Source organism: Ctenocephalides felis, unplaced genomic scaffold, assembly GCF_003426905.1.
Source record: "Ctenocephalides felis isolate EL2017-DRISC unplaced genomic scaffold, ASM342690v1 CF-g0.4_SCAFFOLD_01170, whole genome shotgun sequence".
Taxonomy (NCBI): Eukaryota; Metazoa; Arthropoda; class Insecta; order Siphonaptera; family Pulicidae; genus Ctenocephalides; species Ctenocephalides felis.
In genome coordinates, this window is record NW_020537324.1 from 30,792,069 (window position 1) to 30,812,884 (window position 20,816).

The window sequence follows — 20,816 nt, forward strand, 5'->3', positions numbered from 1 at the left end:
GTACCTACTTATGTAGTCAAAAGGCGAAAATATACCAAGGCGCATTAGTTATGATACGTAGAATTTTGTTCTGGCACCTTTTAATGATATTTATGTTTGATTTACAAGAGCAACCCCATAGTTAATTCCGTAAGTCCAAATGGGCACTATTAAAGTTTTGTATGGAACTACTTTGTTTTCGAGAGAGATTTCGGATTTCGTCTGAAAAAACTAGTAAAAATCTTTTTGTTTCAGTTGTGATCTCCATATCATAATATGCAGTGTCCCCATGAAATTTCATTTTATATATTAATTATGTATTTTTTCAGGTATTGACTGGCAACAGTGATACAGCCTCAGTGGTGGAGCATCGCTTATTGCCCCCAATATTTGCAAGCAAAGTCCGTCTGTTTCCGCACAGTCTGCATAGAAGAACAGTGTGTCTGCGTGCCGAATTACTTGGCTGCATGGATGACGGTAAGTAACAATTTAAAACATTTAATTCAAATATACATCTACACGAAACGAAAAAAAATCTTTGTCGTTGAGTTACCTTGAATTTTAATTGAATCGAGCCTATCACTTTATAATAAAGGTTTATGATTCTTACCCCCACCATATGTAACATATAAAGGTTATACCGTACTTAAAAATTATGTTAAGGTATTATAAACTGAACAACAGTGCTCAAAAACAAATTCTTCCCTGAATCGAATCAAAAGTAATTCTCAGAGCAGTATTATCCGTTATTTAAACATTCTCCAAAGTAATTTACATAATTCCCTCGAGAAACTTCGAATCTATGCACATACCCAGAATGCACAGGGGTATATTTTTACCCCCATCAATCATGTTTTTATATAGAACACTATTGAGACCTAAACGTAAATGCCCGCCAGTTTCGAATTGCATGTTAGTGCAACCAAAACGGAAATTAAAGATACATCGACGGCGATAATCGAACCACGAACATCGGTTTTATACTCAATTGCTAATCACATTTACATGTACGATGTATTTTTGTATCGTAAAACTTCTTTATAATGGACTAGTATTATGTAAATAAATTACCCACTTAAACCTCATGAACAACTTTATTTAACCATTTTTTCAACAGTAAAAATAAAATGCAGTTTGTAGTTAAATTATATTAATTTGAATTGAACATTTGAATGTTTCAAAAAACATTCGATTCCTATTGATAGGGAGATGTGCTGATTAGTTTTTGGCAAAGGCAGGTCCAGCCGTTACGGAGATACGGAGTGCGGAAAATAGAGACCGAGTTTTTGAAAGAACGGAGTATCCGCTTTGAATGATCCAAAAAACATTCAATTTGTAATGTAATGATTGGGAGAAGAGGTGATTAGTTTTTGGCAAAGGCAGGTCCAGCCATTTAGAAGATACAGAGCTACATGTGCCAATGACAGTTTTCAAAATTCAAAATTCAAAACCTTTCTGCTTGTGTAGACAAAACAATTGCTTTTAGAAAAAAACATTTTTAATTCAATCTTTTTTTTATTTTATTTTTATATCGAAAATAGTTCAGATTTCAATTTTGATTTTGGCTTAAGTTCTAAAGCTCACTAATGTACTTTAAATAAATAATTTCAACTTTGTGATTCAGTCTATATAATTCTTATAAATATTAGAATAGTTAGTGTTACAGTATTTGTAATAATCTATTTGAAAACATTTAATATTCATCGAATTTTTCGTTACGGTACGGAAAGTTTCAGCAATTTGCCTTATGGCACGATGACATACATCACTAGTTTTTTTTGCTCCATGGGCCGGGTAAGAAGGAAAAGATCGCAAAGAGATCCAACGTTTTTCTCTAATTTAAAGGGATTTTACAAAATAATAACTACATTATTTTCACATTGTGAAATACAAAATTTATGGATATTTTTTCCAAAGATTTCATTGTATATAACTTTGATCTAGTATTTAAGAAAAAAATAATTAAGCAGCAGATGTCGTAGACTTTTTTTAATTTAATTTAATTTACTTTTTTATTTACTATTTATTGCTGTTTACACCCCTGCCAATGTAAATATTTAGTTGGTACTTTTCACCCCATCCACGTATTTTAGTATGAATCAATTATTTTTTTTTTATTTAAATATGAAATCATTTTAAAAATTCTGAAATCGATAAGTTTAACACCACGTTAATATGCGCTATTTATTATTTGTTAAATTGCTAGTAGTACTTATTAGCATTTATTAGAATAACTCTTCAGTACTAGTAGTACTTTTTAGTACTAGTAACCTTCTATCTATAATAAAATATCTAAAATATATATTCTATCATTTGATCAGAAATAAAATATCCTAATAACTGAAAATTGTAATTGAATAACTATTTGCTCATAAAACTAAGTTTCAATTAATTCGCCTCCAGCTACAAACTTAATTCAAAGCGAATAACTATATAAGCATATAGTTTGCATATCTCATCTCGGTGCTTTACATCGTTTGCAGATGGAGAATTCAAATCCAGACGAATTTGTTAGATAGTTTGTTAGATAAAACGTTTGATCCTGGTAAATTATGGCACAGAGAATGGTGTGCTAGAAACATATGTATCAATCGATAATAATGGAGCTGGATAGCTATTATTAGATATTTTATTGATAAGAGCCGGTCACAAAGGTCCAATTTAATTTTCAACAATTATAATGTCTAAACCAAATGAACTATATCACAACAAATAACACGTATCAAACTACGTTCAACAAAACATTTTTTTCTAATTATAGAAATGTTTGTCATGTGATTTTTTTGCCTTATAGACTTGGTAAAAAGTTTACCAAGGTACAATGTTTTATTTTAAATTTCAAAGGAATTTTACGGAATAATAAATATTTTGTTCAATCAATGTTTACACTTTTGGCAGATATTCAGTTGGTCCTTTTTACTCATCCCGCACAGATGTTATATGAAAACATCTGTTAAAACTAAATTAAAACTAGTTGTGTATGGCATCGTGCCTTAAGACAAATCGCCGGAACTTCTCCTACATTAACAAAATGTTCGAGAAATATGAAATGTTTTCATATAGATTATTATAAATACTGTAACATTGTCTTATATTTATAGGAGTTATATAAACTGAATTACAAAGGTAAATTTATTTATTTAAAGTATAAAAGTGAGCTTGAGGACAAAAGCCAAAATTAAAGTTAAAATCTAAATAATTTCGGTATACAAAAAGGAGTTTTAGAAAAAAAGAAAAAAACAAGTTTGAAATATTCTTCTTCCAAATGTAATTATTTTATCAAAACAAGCAGAAAGCTTTTGAATCATTCAAATCGGATGCTTAGTTCTCTCAAAAACTGCCATTTTTTGCACATTTAGCTCGGTATATCCGAAACGGCTGGACCTGCCTTTGCCAAAAACTAATCAGCACATCTTTCTATCAATAGAAATCTAATGTTTTTAAAAAATTGTATCTATACATACATACACACGTACACATTTGTTTTTTCTGAGGTATGCCAAAATATACAGAAACCTTCAAAACGTTAAAAAATGTAAACAATTACAAAAACTTATCCTATGGGAAGTTAATAATAACACATATTTTAAAATAATTAAATAAAGTATTCTTAACATTTATATTCAGGTTTTGTAAACTAAACCAAAAAACTAACTTTGTAAACAAATACTTTGTTATAAATTTTCAAACATGGTAGTTCATCTTCTGCTAGCAATGTTGCTTTATTTAAAACGATGGCTGATACATATATTTCCTCTCTACTTTCAAATATTTTTGTTAAAAAATTCCTGAGTTCACTTGTTTTTAGATATTTGTGGTGGACCTTTTTACGCGCGGACCTTTCATCCGCACTATAGTCTACATACAAAAAGCTCTGAACAAGAAATTCAGTTAAAAAAAACTGGATGTATAATGAACATATAAAATATGTTATACGACCTATTTTACTATTCCGAAATAAATAATTATGTAGATTGGTTATGTAATTAGTTGCATTTATGTAATTAATTATGATCAATTTCCTTAAGTTCTTGTATATTTGCTAACAGTTATATTTTTGACACTTTACTTGAAGATAAAGCATAAAACATTCGAAAAAACTCATAAAATGTGTAGTGAATGCAGCGAGAACCTAATTTATCTTATTGTATTTATTGAACCTTATTTTTAATACATCACAAACCAACGATTATTAATCAATAAATCAATATATAGAAGAAGATCAAAATTACTTTTTCAAATATATTAACTTCAATTTAATTTTCTTCAAATCAAATATTTTTTCATCCTTTATTAAATGCAATATAATGTGGTTTGTACGTTTTTACAAAAAATTGTTTGTTTTACCAACTGAAGGAGAGTCAAATTGGATATCTAAGTACATGCCATATATGGAAGTATTTAAAGTCCATTTTAAGAAAATGATGGAATAATAGTATAAATTATTGCTCATGTAGTATTGAATACTACATAAACGCTAAAAATGAATAAGTTTAGAGTTCTGGCAAAAAATTCACCTCTATCAGTTCATGCAGAAATCAGTTTGAAGCTTTTTCATATTTGAAACAGTAGTAATATTCGGAAAACGTTATTGATAGCAGTGTATGCTATTGCTAAAATATCAACAATATATTATTAATTCTATAGTTTCTCTAAATTTCCGTATATTTTAATAGTAGTTCCAATGTATCGTATTGTAATGAAGACCTCTCAACCAACAAATAAGTGTTTATATCTTGCAAATACCGAACATCAGATAACATATGGTTAGTTGAAATAGTTTAACCTAGTTTACTTCAATAAAATTTGTCGGTGAAATTTAATAAAAATTTAATTTTATTCAAAATTCATAAGATAGTCAGCAACTATGAAAAGCACTAAAATAAACAGAACAGATACATATATAAATTTACTCACATAGACACATTAACATATATATTGCATTGCTTAAGATGTGTTAATAACAAATCTCTCTTATGAGCGATTTATAAAAAAAAATTAATATTTGTTTTGTATCGTTTTGCCAATTTCTTTTGAGACCGAGTGGTGTTATTAAGCAGGGATTAATAGTTCATTACTAGGAGCTATCTTAATGCCCAAGATCAAGATTTGTATATCTAGCATCTGTTCTTTGTAACATTTTTAAGAACGGAATATTTAATAATATAAACGAAAACGTATGAAATGATCATAACTATTTAAAATCTTGCAGAGTACACAGGCAGTTGATTATAAATGTATAAAATATGGCTATTACCTGAACAGATAAAAATTTTCTATCATAACTCCAGTTATTTTCTCAATTTGTTGCAGCGATACAAAATAAATTGAATTCACATTACAATTAATGCAATGCATTTGAGGCTAAGATAATTTACTGTCCATATATAAATTTTATTATCGTTATCAGATATCTGTTTGAATAAATTAAATTTAAATTCACTTACAATTAGTGCAATGCAATCTACTTTAGGATAATTCACTGTCCATATACGATATAATTTTTTTTTATCGAATTATACGTTAAAAAAAAACGAAGCATGTTTCTTTCTTTGTAATAAGGAATGCATCAGTTATTCTGTATTTCCAATTTCCCGGGGCTGTCAACTATTCTGGCAGAAGCGCCGGAAGGTCAAACGACCTACGTCACATGCATAAATAAGGAGAACTTTTCGGAGATCTCGACAGTTGAACTTGTCTGATCTCGGGATAAATGTCATATGTCTGGATTCGTACATGTTCATATAACGAATGGCACATTAGCTATTTATTAACATCACTCACTGAGGATAATGAGAAATTAAATTTTCATCTGTTGACTAAAACATAGAAGTGCGTCGAACCAATATAATTGTTACTCAAATCAAAACACAATTCAAATCAACGGTTCTAATGATATTTAAATCTGTTGACAAATTTTTGACAAATCATTGCTAAGTAATTATGCTTTTATTTGTGATTCTCAAAAAAGTTAGAGCTTTGATAAATTTGATAAAAGTTAGAGAATGTGATAGTTTTCTTTCTGAAATAAATAGCTTAACTACAATAAGTATAAAAACACAATAAGCGTATAATCGTAAATTCTATTAATTGTAGTACCAGGTATTATCTTTGATTTTTTCAAACTTATTCGAATTTTTGATAGAATTTGAATGATACAAACTTTAACTATTTACCACAAATCAAAATTAATATTAATAAATAATAAAACAATCTTAAATTCCAATTTTGGCTTTTCAAAATTGCACTTTTAACTAATTTACTACTTTACTTTAGCTGTTTGTCTGACTTATTTATATTTATTTATACTTATATTCATATTTTACATTAATTTTTATATATCATTTTAATATATGTACTATAACAATTCTAATATATCTTAATTACATTACATTTTACACTAATTCTAAATCTAGTAAAAATAGATGTTTAACCTTCTTTATGACTGATAAATAACACTTAAATGAGTATTTATTGAAAATCAAATAAACTTTCTCTTAATTCAATACAGATTTTTTTGGGTTTTCAAAACTGCTGTAAGAGCTTTATGGCGAGAAAAATATTCCACTTTTATCGATTTTATCTATAAACATTTATCTATTTATCTTTGATGGTAATCATTTATAAAATATTTTTATTTATTAAAAGGTAGTCTTTCTTGCACTAAGTCTTGACATTAATTTGGCTTTTACAAACTAGTTTTTGGATGATTTAATATTTAAAACATTAGTTTTAGATTTTATATTTATCTTTGTTTCAATGATTATGATAAATAACATATTAATAAATATTTATGGAAAATAATCAAACCTTTTATCAACTATTCTTTAAACATTCTGTGCCTTCAAAATTGATTCAAGAGCTTTTTTTGATGAATTGAAATTTGACTTTGAAATTTTGTGTTAGCCATTAGCCTTTTTTTTAATTTACTAAACTTTCGGTATTTTTTTATTATTATCAATCAGCATCTATTCATAATCAAGTAAAAAATTAAGTTACCCATAGCTTTTTCAAATATTTTACTTTAAAATGTCTATTAATAATATACCGCGGAATTTTTGAAAAAGCTACTGTTTACACACAAAAATCAAATGCATTACTAATATATAATATAATCAGTTTTAATTCCTTATTACGTATAAAATTGATGCATCTGATGTTTGGGATAATTGTTAACTTGTTTGCAAATCATAGTCATTTTTTATTGATAACAATAATATGTATTTATAATCAAGTGTAGAATTAATTTGTCTGATTTTTAGGAGTAATCTTTAACTATTTCATCATTCTCTAAACTGGCAATATTTTTTAATAAAAGTACTTGATATATATTTTTAACTAAATATAACTGCTTTTGATATTTGGGAAGTAATCGTTGAGATCTTCAAAATTTATTAAACGATCATTATTTATTAACACTAAGAATACTGTTTTAATATTTCGACTCTAAATTAGATATGCAGCGCGATTGCTTAACAAAATGTGCAAAATTTTCAAAAAAATCAAAATACAAAAAAAAAACAATTTTTTAGGTCATTTAAAACAATAAAATTTCTCAAAAATCTAACTTTTTTAAAGTTTTTTTTTCAAAAATAGTTTTTGGTACGGAAGTTTCAAAGTTTCGTTAACAAACAAATATTGTTAAAAGAAAGAATTTCAAGTATTTTGATTCTTGATTTTGAGTACTCATTTAAATGTTATTTATCACTCATAAAGGAGATTAAACAATATATTTTTACTAGATTTAGAATATGTCTAGAATATGTAAGTTATTAAAATAAATTTCTTAATAATGTAATGGTTTATTACCAAGTAATAATTCTTTTTAATTAATATAAGATAAATTAAATTATGCAGTCACATGATTACGTCTATGTTATGATTAAAATTATTTCCAATAACAGAAACAAAATCTTGGAAAACTCTCGTCCTGTCGTCCTAGTCGAGTCCTGAACGCGACATGATTTTTTGTAAGTTTTATTGGCTAGATGTCTCCAGCATCGAGCAATATCATAAGTGCTATCCTTGCTCTCACAAAGCTTTTTCGTTTGTATTTTATCGCAATGTGTATGCTTGACTATTTATTTATTTATGAATGACAGAGACATTAACCTCAGGAAGCAATACCGAGCACTATACGACCAGGAATAAAACCATCATGTAGTGGCCTCGGCTATTGACCGAAATGATATTGGAATCCGCGGCCTTTCTGATATTGCCCGTGCCAATGTACAAAGATTCTAAACATTAAAGCAAATAATTTTTGTGTTCAAAAATGCTCAAGTATCTTAGTCTCCCAATGGGGTATGTAATCAGTAAGTGGCGATTTTTCTGTTTGCTAATTCTAAAGCTGAATTTTTGAGATGTTTGTCTGTGAAAAATATCAAGAAACATTCTAAATTACTATAGGCTCACGAAAAGTGGTTTTATTATACTAAATCATTTAAATGTTAAATAGATTTTATTTGGTACTATCTGTACCCATTCATGCTTTGGTTTGTTTTATTTTAGATTAAAAATTTGAATGAAAATGCATATTTGTAACACCTAGTCTATCAGTTTTTTTGTCTTCTGGTCTACCTATTTGTTTCATATATATAACTGTCTGTCTACCTCTCTACCTATTTTTCTCTCAACCAATTTACCAATTCACCAATTTAGCTGTCTACCAATTTACCTGTCTAGCAATTTACATGTTAACCTATTTATCAATCCACCATTTCACCAGTCAACCAATTTATTTGTTAACCCGTTCGACATGTCTACCAATTTACCTGTCAACCAGTTTTTCTGTCCACATATTTGTCTATCTACCAGTTGTCCTGTCTACCAGTTTACATATCCTCCAACTTATTTGTCCAACAGTTTACCTATCTACTAATTTACCTGTCTACCTGTTTATCTGAGTACGTATGTATCTATCTACCTGTTTATCTATTTATTTGTTTACCTATTTAATTTATCTGTCTGCCTGTCTGCTAGTCTACCAATTACCAATTAATAAATAATTAATATAATAATTCTTACAAAATAGGGGTTTGTTCTAGGAGGTTAAGAACTTGGAGTTATGTGAATAAATAAAAATTGACCGAATTTTTTTTTAAAAAAATATTAAATTCTTCGGGGCTGCCACCCCGTATCACTTGAGATGAAAATATAAAATATGAAATTGTATCATTTATGGAATTGGTATTTTAATTCACAGGAATAAAAAAAATGCAACTGTCCAGTTATCAGCGATAGCCTTTATTTATTACTGGCTGGTTTCATATTTGTATAAATGGTTAGCTTTATAAATGGTTAGAATTTTTATTGTAATATACCAACGAGTAATATACGAGTTTGAATTACGCAAACAATATTTTATTATATTTTACTTACAATATTACTAATATTTTTGCTGTAAAATATTAAACTGTAAACTCAATAATAATACATAAAAAGTCATAAAATATGTTATGTTCTGAATAATTTTTCCGTACTTACATTACATTACATTACAATATGAATTGAAAGTGGATATGAATATACGTATAAAATTGAGCATTGAACACAAGTCTATAGTAAATACTATAACTACTAACAAATAAATATTCAAGCAGAATATTACATGTAAAAATAATTTCAGAACTAAGAAATGAGTTTTCGAAATTACTTGAGGAATCGCTGTGACAACCTGCCGGGTTTATGTCAGATCGTAAAACAAAGAGTCGTGCATTTGTATATTATGCATAACTGATTCCAAGTGTTCTAGAAATGATATTGCAGTAATCTTATCAATGTATATAAAATTTGTGAGGAAAATAAGTGAAATACGTTGCAGGAATTTTATTTTTTAAGGCGTATAGACTTATGTAATTTTTGCACTTTATTTTAATTTATACAGAAAAGCATTTAAATCACTTAAATGAAAATATATATTCCATAAGGATTTATTATTATATTATTATTTTATTTATTATTACTATTACTTTATTTATTATTACTGTTATTTTATTTATTATTATAATATTATTTCATACTTTGAACAGTTGTAGTATCAGTTTTGCATATGAAAATAATTTTCATTTTAATAACCTCAAAAATATATAGTAACCATGAATAAAACAAATTACTTCGATAAACTTAAGTTTCTTACTCGGCACAAATTTTTCATTTGCTTTATTATTCGCACTATAATTATTTATGGGGGACGGGATAAAATATTCTTCCGATCCAGACATTTTTTATTAACTCAAGATTTGTACTACTATTTAACCTTAAAATGTAATGACATGAAAACTGAACAAAATGCTTCACGCTTTCGGTGACGTGCGCACGTATAAAGTCACGCATACAAAGAAGCCTCGCACAAATGCGTTGACCAATTAGAATCAACCGGTGTAGAAATGGTATAATCGTGAGCGAATGACGAATCATTGGCGCTCGACCTTGCCGTAACTCACTTCCGTTGCATTTGTATGGATTTACACGCTAGTCGCGCCTAATAAAGTTTTACTACTAATCACAAAAAATAAAAATTGAAATTGAAATAGAAGAAAATAAAAAACTTGTTTCATAAACACAAAAGTTTTTACATACATGCTTTTACATATATATGTACCATTCACACAAAAATGAGACTGTACTAAACCGGTAATGTACTAAGTTACAGTGCAGAATAATATTCTCTTCGTATGAATATAAGGATAAATATATTGTTTCACAAATAATGTTCCTAGCAGTTGCTGCTTTTCACGGAACTCGAGCAACGATTCAAAACATAGACATTGCTTGTAAACCGAGTCGAACAATACAATTAACAAAGCATTCAGAAATCCTTGCGATTTAAGACGAATATCTTTGATTTCAACATGCTGTTTTGCATCAAGTATTGTATTGTTACCTGAGCATAGACATAGACCGCTAGGATACCATTCAGACAATAATATCACTGTCGAAGTGCACAGGAGCCGAATGCAAATGTAAAGACCAACTAGGAATGGACCCGAGCAGAACAGATGGGGATATTTGCATGTTAACAAACGTCTTAGAGAATTAAATTATTTACACTCTAACATCATCAGTCAAACATTTCTCCATTAGCAGTTATTTAGTGTAATAATTATCCATTTTCTACTAACTTGACTACTGTTAAATTTTATGTTCATAAATCTTAATAAAACAAGTAAATTATGTATCAAGAAAAAAAAAATTGGGTTGCGAACAGGAGATCGTTACTTCTATTTACTTACAATCCCTTTATTTCTAATTGCAGTAAAAATTTACCATTTTTTGCTAGCTTCTGCAAATAACTTTTCAATTCTCTTAAATATAGACAAAGAAGTAATTTTTGTTAGAGAAAAATTGGCTAGTTTTATACCATGAGTGACGTCTAATTATATGCAAAATATTGAAGCTGACGTAGGCAGAAAAATCACGTATTTACATAAATTTTAGTTGAAACTTTTTTATTTGTATAGTTTTATTGCCAATCAAAATATACATCTTTTAAGACAATATAAGTTAAAACTTGAAGATATAAAAATAACATCATTTCATTTATAATTATAGACATATAAAGTTGAACTTGATTTAACCCTTTCGACTCGGATGCCGCCGAGTCACGCAATTCACAAGTGGAAAGGGTTAAAATATTTCACGATAGAGGATCATTGAGGTCTTTTATATATTATATTCGTATAATATTTTTGACTTTATAAACTAATAGTATATTTAGAGTCAAATAGAGCTCTAGAAAGTTATCTATTTATAATTATTTTTAGTAAAAAATTATGTCGAAATAACAATTTTGATCAGATACCAAAAAAGATCTAAACTTACGTTTTGGATAACATAATTTTAATATTGTTAATAGCAATTATAAGTAAAATAGTTCACAAAAAATACTAAACTAGTTAAAACAAATAATTTATATGATTGTCGTTCTTTGAAATGAGTACCTAATGTACATGGCGTCTCCACCGTTTTATAACGTATTGGTACCTGATTTAGACATTTCCTAACATTTATTTATAATTAATTAAACAAAGAGAAAACGAAATAGCTAAGGTGTTCTAATATATGTATATAAATATTTCCTATATCAAACTATCAAACTATCAAACCCATTTAAAACAAACCGAATAATCAATCATAGCAAAAAAAATTATGCTATGTTAGACATATTTTGTTAAAAATATGTAACCTATATGTTACATGATAGGAAAACATGGAATCTGCATTTTTAGTTATATAAATAAGGTGTTTTATTACTAGATTTTATTATCTACAAACTGTTAAAGTATTTGGGGCTAAGCTTCTGTGCTTTATCAATGATAATTCACTTTAATCAATTTTACTCTTTTTTATTTTTTATTTTTTTCATTTAAGTAACACAATTTGTTTCGTATATTAAGAACCAGCAAATTCATAGACTTCAGTGTTCATAATATCTAAAATCATTTTGTTATTCACTGTGGCAAATTAATCTGCATGGGTTTGTTTCACAATATATGTACAACTTATTAATGATTTCATTTATCATTTGGTGCATTTTTTAATTGCGCGTCCTACTTTGGTAATGCTGTTAAAAATGTCGAATGTTGATATAACGGGGTTTTTTTATTTGCCACTTTGCAAACAAATATGTACATTTATGGAAAGGGGTCAACTAAATGTACAAATAAAACTGGTAGAATATAATCATGATATCGCGTGATTTTATGCTCTGCATAAAGTTCTTATACCACCACCACGATCTTTTTTGGATATATATATATATATATATATATATATATGCGTGTGTGTCTTTTGTCTTTTGAATTCTTATTGATAATAAGTCAGACGTCTCATTATTTATAGACTTGATGAACTTTGTCATTAGTGGACTTTCATCATTATGTTCGTGAAATCAAACGTATTTTTCTTTATCCCTTACGTTATATAATACAAGATAACGACATCATACTAAATTTAGACGTGCCTTGGTATTTGATATAAGTGGTCGTAAAACTATGGTTATTTCTCTCATTAATGGCGTATAGATTGATTTTGTTGTTGTTTCAACATTTTAAGTATTTCTTACAGTACAACAAATAATCAGTATAATGGACTTATTTTTATACGTGCTCGTTAAGGTAATTGACGTATGTATGTATTAGTCTAAAGGTTAAACCTATGCAATTATTTTATTTTTAGAGTTTAATTTACATGAGCGCGTACATTTTAATGATGTGCTATAATTATAACTACAATAAACTTTTTTATTTTACTTTAGTACTGATTATGTTTTAGGTTAAAGTACTTACTCTAATGTATAGTATTTATAGCTTACTTCAAACTATTTTTAACTTTAATTCTATTTAAAATTGTAAGATATTATAATGAAGGTTTATCAAAATAATGGGCTTTGCAAAAATTGCAAACCTGTAAAAAACAAATTCGAACTGAAGATGTCATTTATTTGTACATACCGGGGTATTTCTGTAATTTGACTTGAGAAAAATACCAATAACACCTACTTTCAGTTCAATTTCACAAAAATCTCTACACATTAACTAACATTTTACACTAGAAACTAGTCAAATTTTAAAGAACTTTTATTATTTAACAAATTTTTGTATTATGGTGTTAAATTTAATTAAAAAAATGCCGAAGCATTTTTAAGAAACTTAATAAATTATTATATCAAATATTAAGCATCTACTATGATTAATTCTAGCACAAGTATTTTAAAATATACATACTATTGATTTTATTTAAATTATTGGCAACATTTTTATACAACTGGAGAAGTTTTGTAAACTGCTTGTTAGGTAGGTGACACAAATAAAATAAATCTATGTAGATGATTATCAATTAATCTCGTATAACACACAAATATAATGCACAAGTGAACAACTTGAAATAGCAAGATTTTTGCGACAATTTCAGTATATTTAACTACGAAGAAATGACCCTGGTGATGTTTACCAAAAACTAACCAACGCAATTCTTCACTAATAAATATATCTCTCGAACAGTTATTGAATTTTTAAAATGCATTTAAGATTGCGAGCAAATTTGATTTCAATTGTTTCAGAATGGCTTGAAACAAGAAAACATAATATTAACAAATTTGCTTTAATGGCGAAGACTCTCCTTCAACAAGTTAATAGTTTTTCGTAGAAGGGCATTATATATATATATATTAGAGCGGGTCGTTTTGTATGAATAAAAAGTCGCATTAGCACATATGATTTTCGGATACTAGGAATCAAAATAAAATACTTTGCCAGCATAACCATATCTCTAAAATTAATTCTGATATCCCGAGCATTGACCCAAAGATTGGGTCAAATTTTGAAAAATTCTGTTTTAACTCATTTAGAGCGCCTCAATAGTGTCCAAATGTATGACCGACCTCCACTAACTTTTGAAGGCCGACCTTCCTTTAGAGGTCTCCCATACAAAAATTGGTACTTCAATATGACAAAAATCAGCCATTTATTTTTCATAACTCCATTCATTCATAACATATGTAAATAAAATTATGTAAAACTTATAAATTATTGCTTGAAGTCCTTTTTGGTTTCAATCCTGGAAAATTTTGCACGGCTCTCTAATGTCGTAGCCGTAACAGCCTTTAGCTAGCATAGAAACGCAGATACAAAATCCATTGGAAAAATTGAATCAACAAATTTTATTAAAAAAAATGGTTAAAAAATCATTTTAGCTGAGTAAAATACCAAAAACTATATATATATATATATATATATATATATATATATATATATATAATATATATATAATATATATTTGTTTTTGTGTATGTTTTCGTATATCTTAAATTAGTATAATATCATTAGTATTATTAATGTGTGTACGTAATCCATTTGAACACCTGACGCGCGTTCACAAGCATAACAAACATCCCATTGCAATAACTAAAAGCGATGGCGCAATGAAAAACATTAGAGTTTTTTTGCCCTACGAACTCCCAGTCGTAATAATTTCATATATATACAAAACATAATGAAATGAATAGCGAATGTCGCGCATATGCAAAAACATAAATGGAGTAAAATGGAAAAGCCGCGTGGAAAAACGACGAACTGTGCGCCGTCCCGTTCCATCTCTAACCGTCCTCCGGCGTGTTCTTCGGAGCTTTCCCTCGCGCTTTTTCTATTTCCCGTAAACCGTGTAGTTTTTCACGATCCGGCTAATTCGATTTGATGGCGCTCGGTAAATGTTTTTCATTGTGACGTATAAAACTTCATTCGTGCCACTGTGATTAACCTATTCTCTCTGTTACTCGCTTAGAGCGGAGCGAAACTTGTTGATAGATATGGACGAGAAATTTGTTTTACTGTTTTCATGCACTTTTTTGTCATTCGTTTATAAAACATTTATCAACTCGTAAATTCTATTTTTTTATTTTGTTAGTTAATAAATTTATTTTTTCAATTAGATTATTTAGATTGATCAAAGTTTTTATATTGATTTCAATCAAAATTCTTCACTTGAACCTGTATAAGCTTCACTACATATAGACTTTACATTTTTACATGTTACAACTTATTAACTACTCTCAAGGTTTTGTTTCAACTAATCCCAGGTGGGATCTTTTACATGAATGAAAATAATTATTTAACGCATCTGCATAACTCTGGTTATTGCGTCCGCCTATGGGACAGTAGCTATGACTAAATTATATTTTAAATATCAAATTAAGTTTAAAATATATATTTTACTAGTGGTGCATGGCATCGGGCTTTGACGCAAATTTATGAAACTTTTCTCGTAATGAAAATATTAAATGTTTCGAAATATATTAATATAAGTACTGTAATATTCATCATTCGTTTGATATAGACAAAATGTAAAACTTATAACTAAATTGCAAAGCTAAAATTATTTATTTGGAGTATGTAAGTGAGCTTTAGAATTTTATCTAGAATTCAATATAAAATCCGAATCTTTTTTTGGTATTCAAAAACAAAATAACTTCAGAAATTAAAAAAAAAACAGATTTTGAAATAAAAAAACAATGGTTTTCTCATGCTTAACTGTTAACACAAGCAAAATGTTTTTTAAATTAGTCAAATCGGATGCGCAATGTTCTCGCAAAAGCTACGATTTTTGGCACATTACTTCCGAAACGGCTAGACCTGTATTCATTAAAAAATAATCACAACTTCTCCACATCATTACGAATTGAATGGTTGTTTACTCCCTCAAATCGGAGGGTATGTTCTTTCAAATCACAATTCAAATTTTCTGCATTCTTTGCTTCGTTCAGTTTATCCGTTGATCCATAAGTCTAAAATCGTGGACAAAAAATTGTATCCACACAAAACTCACACACATACACATACGTCAATTTTTTCTAAGGTATCTCAAAATGTTAAGAAAGCTATAAAACGTAAATCTATTCGAAAAAAGCCTGTTACTACTTACTCCTGTTACAATAAGCCCCAAGCTCCCCTTTATGGTTTTTTGTGCTATAATATGAATAAAATATAAAATAAGGTAATAATCTAGATATAAGTGGTAATTTTGCTATAAGGAATGTTCCCGTACGTGTAAATAAATAGGTAGATTATCAATAACAATTGAGATTAAGCTATTTTTATAAAAAAAATTATATTACTTATTTGGAAAAAAGTCATTGTTATCCCTAAATTACTTGCGTTATAATGCATTAGTCAATGCGATTTTCAATCGTTATCTTTCGGAAAGGCTTAATATTTCTGTGATTATATTAATTATGATGTACAAATATGAGCCTGTGTGTCCTGAAAGTGCAGTCCATTACCCGAAAGTTTGATAATTTTATATAATTATCCCATTTTCGTTGGCCTCTAATATTTTTGGATGTTCACTAAGACTTGACAATAGATCTAGATTCTATCGCTATAGAAAAATTCAGGGTTTTGCAATCCATTACGAAGAATCAACTTCACAAACGTTTGCCAAAAACTAGTCAGAACAATTCTCAAATTAGCCATGTTCCGCTAATTCTAAAGAAATGGCTTATTAATATGGTCGTTGGTCTCAAAAAAACAATTAACACAATTGCTTATCTAGTTTCATCAAAGGGCTTTTAAACGTTTGAAATCGTTTTTTGAGAAAACCTTTATGGAGGGTCAAAAATGAGCTTACATACACACACATAATTTTTCCAAATTAAAGTTAATTTATTAAAAAAAAATTAATAATTATTGCAATTTAGGTTTAAACTTACACTGCTAATTATATCTAAATGATTATAAAACTTTATTTAAATACATTATTGATATTATTTCATTTTCTTGAAAAGAAACTATTTTTTGGAAGGTATATTATATTATGATTTTGTATTATTCAAAATCTATTTTTTTAACCACGTAAAAATTAAATGTTGAATATTAGTAGAAAATATTAAAAATAAAATTGTTTGGAATTATTATATTTATAAAATTCAATATTTTAACTATATTCTTGAATATCTAATATTGTTCATAAATAACTTATATTTTAATACAGCAAATGCATTTTTCTAATGCATTACTAAGATATATAATTTAGAAGAGGCATTACAAACCTCTCAATTTGGCCCAATATACACTGTGTGAATAATTAAAATTAGATTCAATGATAAAGCTAATTCAAACATTATTAAAATTAATGAAGATAGTTTAGCTTAATTTAGAAGATAAATTTGATTACATAATTTTAATTAAATTAGTTTCCTAGCTCTTTCTATTGCAAATGTAAATTCAATTTGAAGTTCCTAGACATGCTGTATCTTTAGTTAATTATGTTTTTTGCTCTCTAATATTATACAATTTTAAAATGTTATTGTATATTCAATATTATACTTTAAGCAAAAAAATATACAGGAAATGTTATGATATATATGTGAGATCCTGAATATATAACGATTTTTAACATTTAGAATTTCATAATCTCACCGTATATCAATAATATTTTTGTCTTGTGATATCATTAACGTCGTCTCAATATATACTATAATAAAGATTCGATTAAATTTAAATTATTATATCTAAAGCGTGAATTCTATTAAACATTATCCACATTGTAGTATTACGATCAAAAAGTTTTTACGAGCGAAGGAATGCGCTTTTGAGCTCGTGATATAATTTTATATGATCATTATAGTAGGGTTGTAATATTGTCATAATGTCCCATATACATATTACCAGATACGAAACACAAAAAGTTGCCGGTGGAGAAACTAAGATAAAATCTGCTAATGCATTCCGTATTTATCTGAACTACCTGCTGTATAAGCCGTCGCAGCTCCAAGGATTCTCAATTATTAAATTTATTTCACAAATAGTATAAGATATTTATGTATAGCATAGAAATTGTTATAGTTTTTTTGACAATTCTGATATTTTACTTTTGCGAACATATGTAATTCTCATCATAACAAAAAAAACATAGGTAGTATCGAAGATGTATGGTTTTTTATTAAAATAAATTACATTATTCAACAAACTCTTTCTGCTTACTACATGTTTGCTTGGCCGCGTATGGTATATTATATGACTAACAATAAGTATAAATCTTATTTAAATAGTATTTTGATTATTTAATTAAGACAACACTTAAGCACAAGATTATGAGAACATCAATCTCAGATTTCACATTGGTACACCAAAACACTAAATTTGAATGCTGCAAAATAGTAAATTAAAAAAAAAAATTAAAAGCTTGAATTAACTGAATATTTAAAAACAGATTTAAAGAATGGTTTAAAGATTTTTTTTTTGAAATTTTCTATTATCTAAGATATTAGTCTTACAATTTTATGTATTTTGTTTATTAAAATTTATTAATAAAAGTCTGCTGTATAAATTAATGTAAGATCACAGCCAATGTATGTTCATAAATCTTAATATTAATAAGACATTTTAATTTATATGAGTCTTTTAGATGAGGAAGTCTTTTTTTATCTGATAATTCATTTTCTAAAGTCTGCAATAGAAAGTAAAATATTGAACAAGCTAATTCAGGATTAAAACCTAGAGGCTAGTAGTTAGTTTCTTAATATTCAATATGGTATTTAGTCATGATATTACCATTTTACAAAAACTTGGCTTATCCTTTCTTTTTCTTTATATATACTATATATTATATAGTTACTTATGTAGTGTTGGGGGTCATAATAAGATTTGAGATTGAAGAAAGTGAAATATTGTTAATTTATTGCATCGGCTTCGAAATAATGAACTTTTCATAGGGTAAATTATAGCAATGTCCCAGAAATGGAAAAATGAAAAAGTTTGCATACGAATTTTCAAGACATTCTTAAAATAAGACAGCACGGATCAATCGATTTGAATTATTCAAGACACATTCGATTCGTATTGACATAAAGAGGTGCTGATTATTGTTTGTCAAAGACCGGTTCAACCATTTCGGAGATACGAACCAAAAAGTGCAGAAAGTGTGAATTAAATTTTTGAGAGAACGGAGCGATCGATTAAATTGATCATAAAAACATGTGATTTGTATTGACGGGGAGATGTACCGCCTAGTTTTGCTAGAGAGAAGGTCCAGTCGTTAGGATATACAGAGTAAAAAGTGCAAAAACTTAGTTTTTGAGAGAACGGATTATCTGATCAGAACGATTCAAAACACATTTTGATTGTGTTGACAGTGTTTTTATTAAAATTAATTTCAGAAAAAATTTCTTTGAATATAGAAAAATAATTTTTTAGCTTCCCGTAGGGTAAGTTATTGTAATGGGCCGAAAATCGGAATTGAAAATTTTTACATTTCTCGACGTTTTGAAGGTTTCTGAACGTTTTGGCATACCTCAGAAAAAATGGATGTGTGTGTGTGTGTGTATGTGTGTGTGTGTGTGTATGTATGTATGGATACAAATTTCCAGTCACGTTTTAGGGCGCACGGATCAACCGATATGAATGGTTCAAAAAACATTCGATTCCTATTGATAGGGAAAAGAGCTGATTAGTTTTTGGCAAAGGCAGGTCCAGCCGTTTCGGAGATACGGAGCAATGAGTGCAGAAAATAGAAATCGAATTTTTGAGAGAACGGAGTATCCGATTTGAATCATCTAAAAAACATTCAATTAGTAATGATTGGGAGAAGAGTTTATTAGTTTTTGGCAAATGCAGGCCCAGCCATTTCGAAGATACGGAGCTAAATATGTAAAAAATGGCAGGTTTTGAGAGAACTAAGCATCCGATTTAAATGATTCAAAGAACTTTCTGCTTGTCTTAACAAAATAATTGACTTTGGGAAAAAAAATTTTGTACCAACTTTTTTTTTTTTTTTAGTTTTTTGTATATCGAAAATATTTCAGATTTTATTTTTAATTCTGACTATTAGTTCTAATATACTTTATAAATAATTTCAACTCAGCAATTCAGTTTATATAATTCTTATAAATATTAGACAATGTTACAATATTTATAATAATCTATTTGAAAACATTCAGTATTCCTCGAACATTTCGTTACGGTACGGGAAGTTCCAGCAATTTGCCTTAAGGCACGATGCCATAATTGCCTCAAGACAGAATTCCACTTACAGCTAGTTAATTTTAATTCTAGCTGAATTTTGAGCTCACTTTTATACTTAATTCTAGCTGACTTATATTCTTGAAATAGATCATTTTATTTTTGGAATTCAGTTCATATATTTGAGATAAGTTCTTCATCCTAACTCCTTGATCCAGTTTATTTATTTACTTGTTTGTGTAAACATATGTAAACGCCATCGTCCAATTTATAAGCTTTTATATTTTGTGTATAAAGCATGAATATTAAAAGTTATAGTATTTATAATAATTTATTCGAAAATATTTAATATTGTTGGATTATTTCATTACAGTACCGGAA

General features: G+C 27.9%; 1 protein-coding gene across 1 annotated transcript in view; it reads left to right on the forward strand.

Annotated features, from left to right (window-relative positions):
* Positions 1-20,816, forward strand: part of LOC113367074 (discoidin domain-containing receptor 2-like) — a 118,186-nt gene that overhangs the window by 74,004 nt on the left and 23,366 nt on the right. Inside the window, exon 2 of the mRNA XM_026608703.1 lies at positions 309-456. Within this exon, the coding sequence (XP_026464488.1) occupies positions 309-456 (148 nt within the window). The remainder of the gene's footprint in view (positions 1-308; positions 457-20,816) is intronic.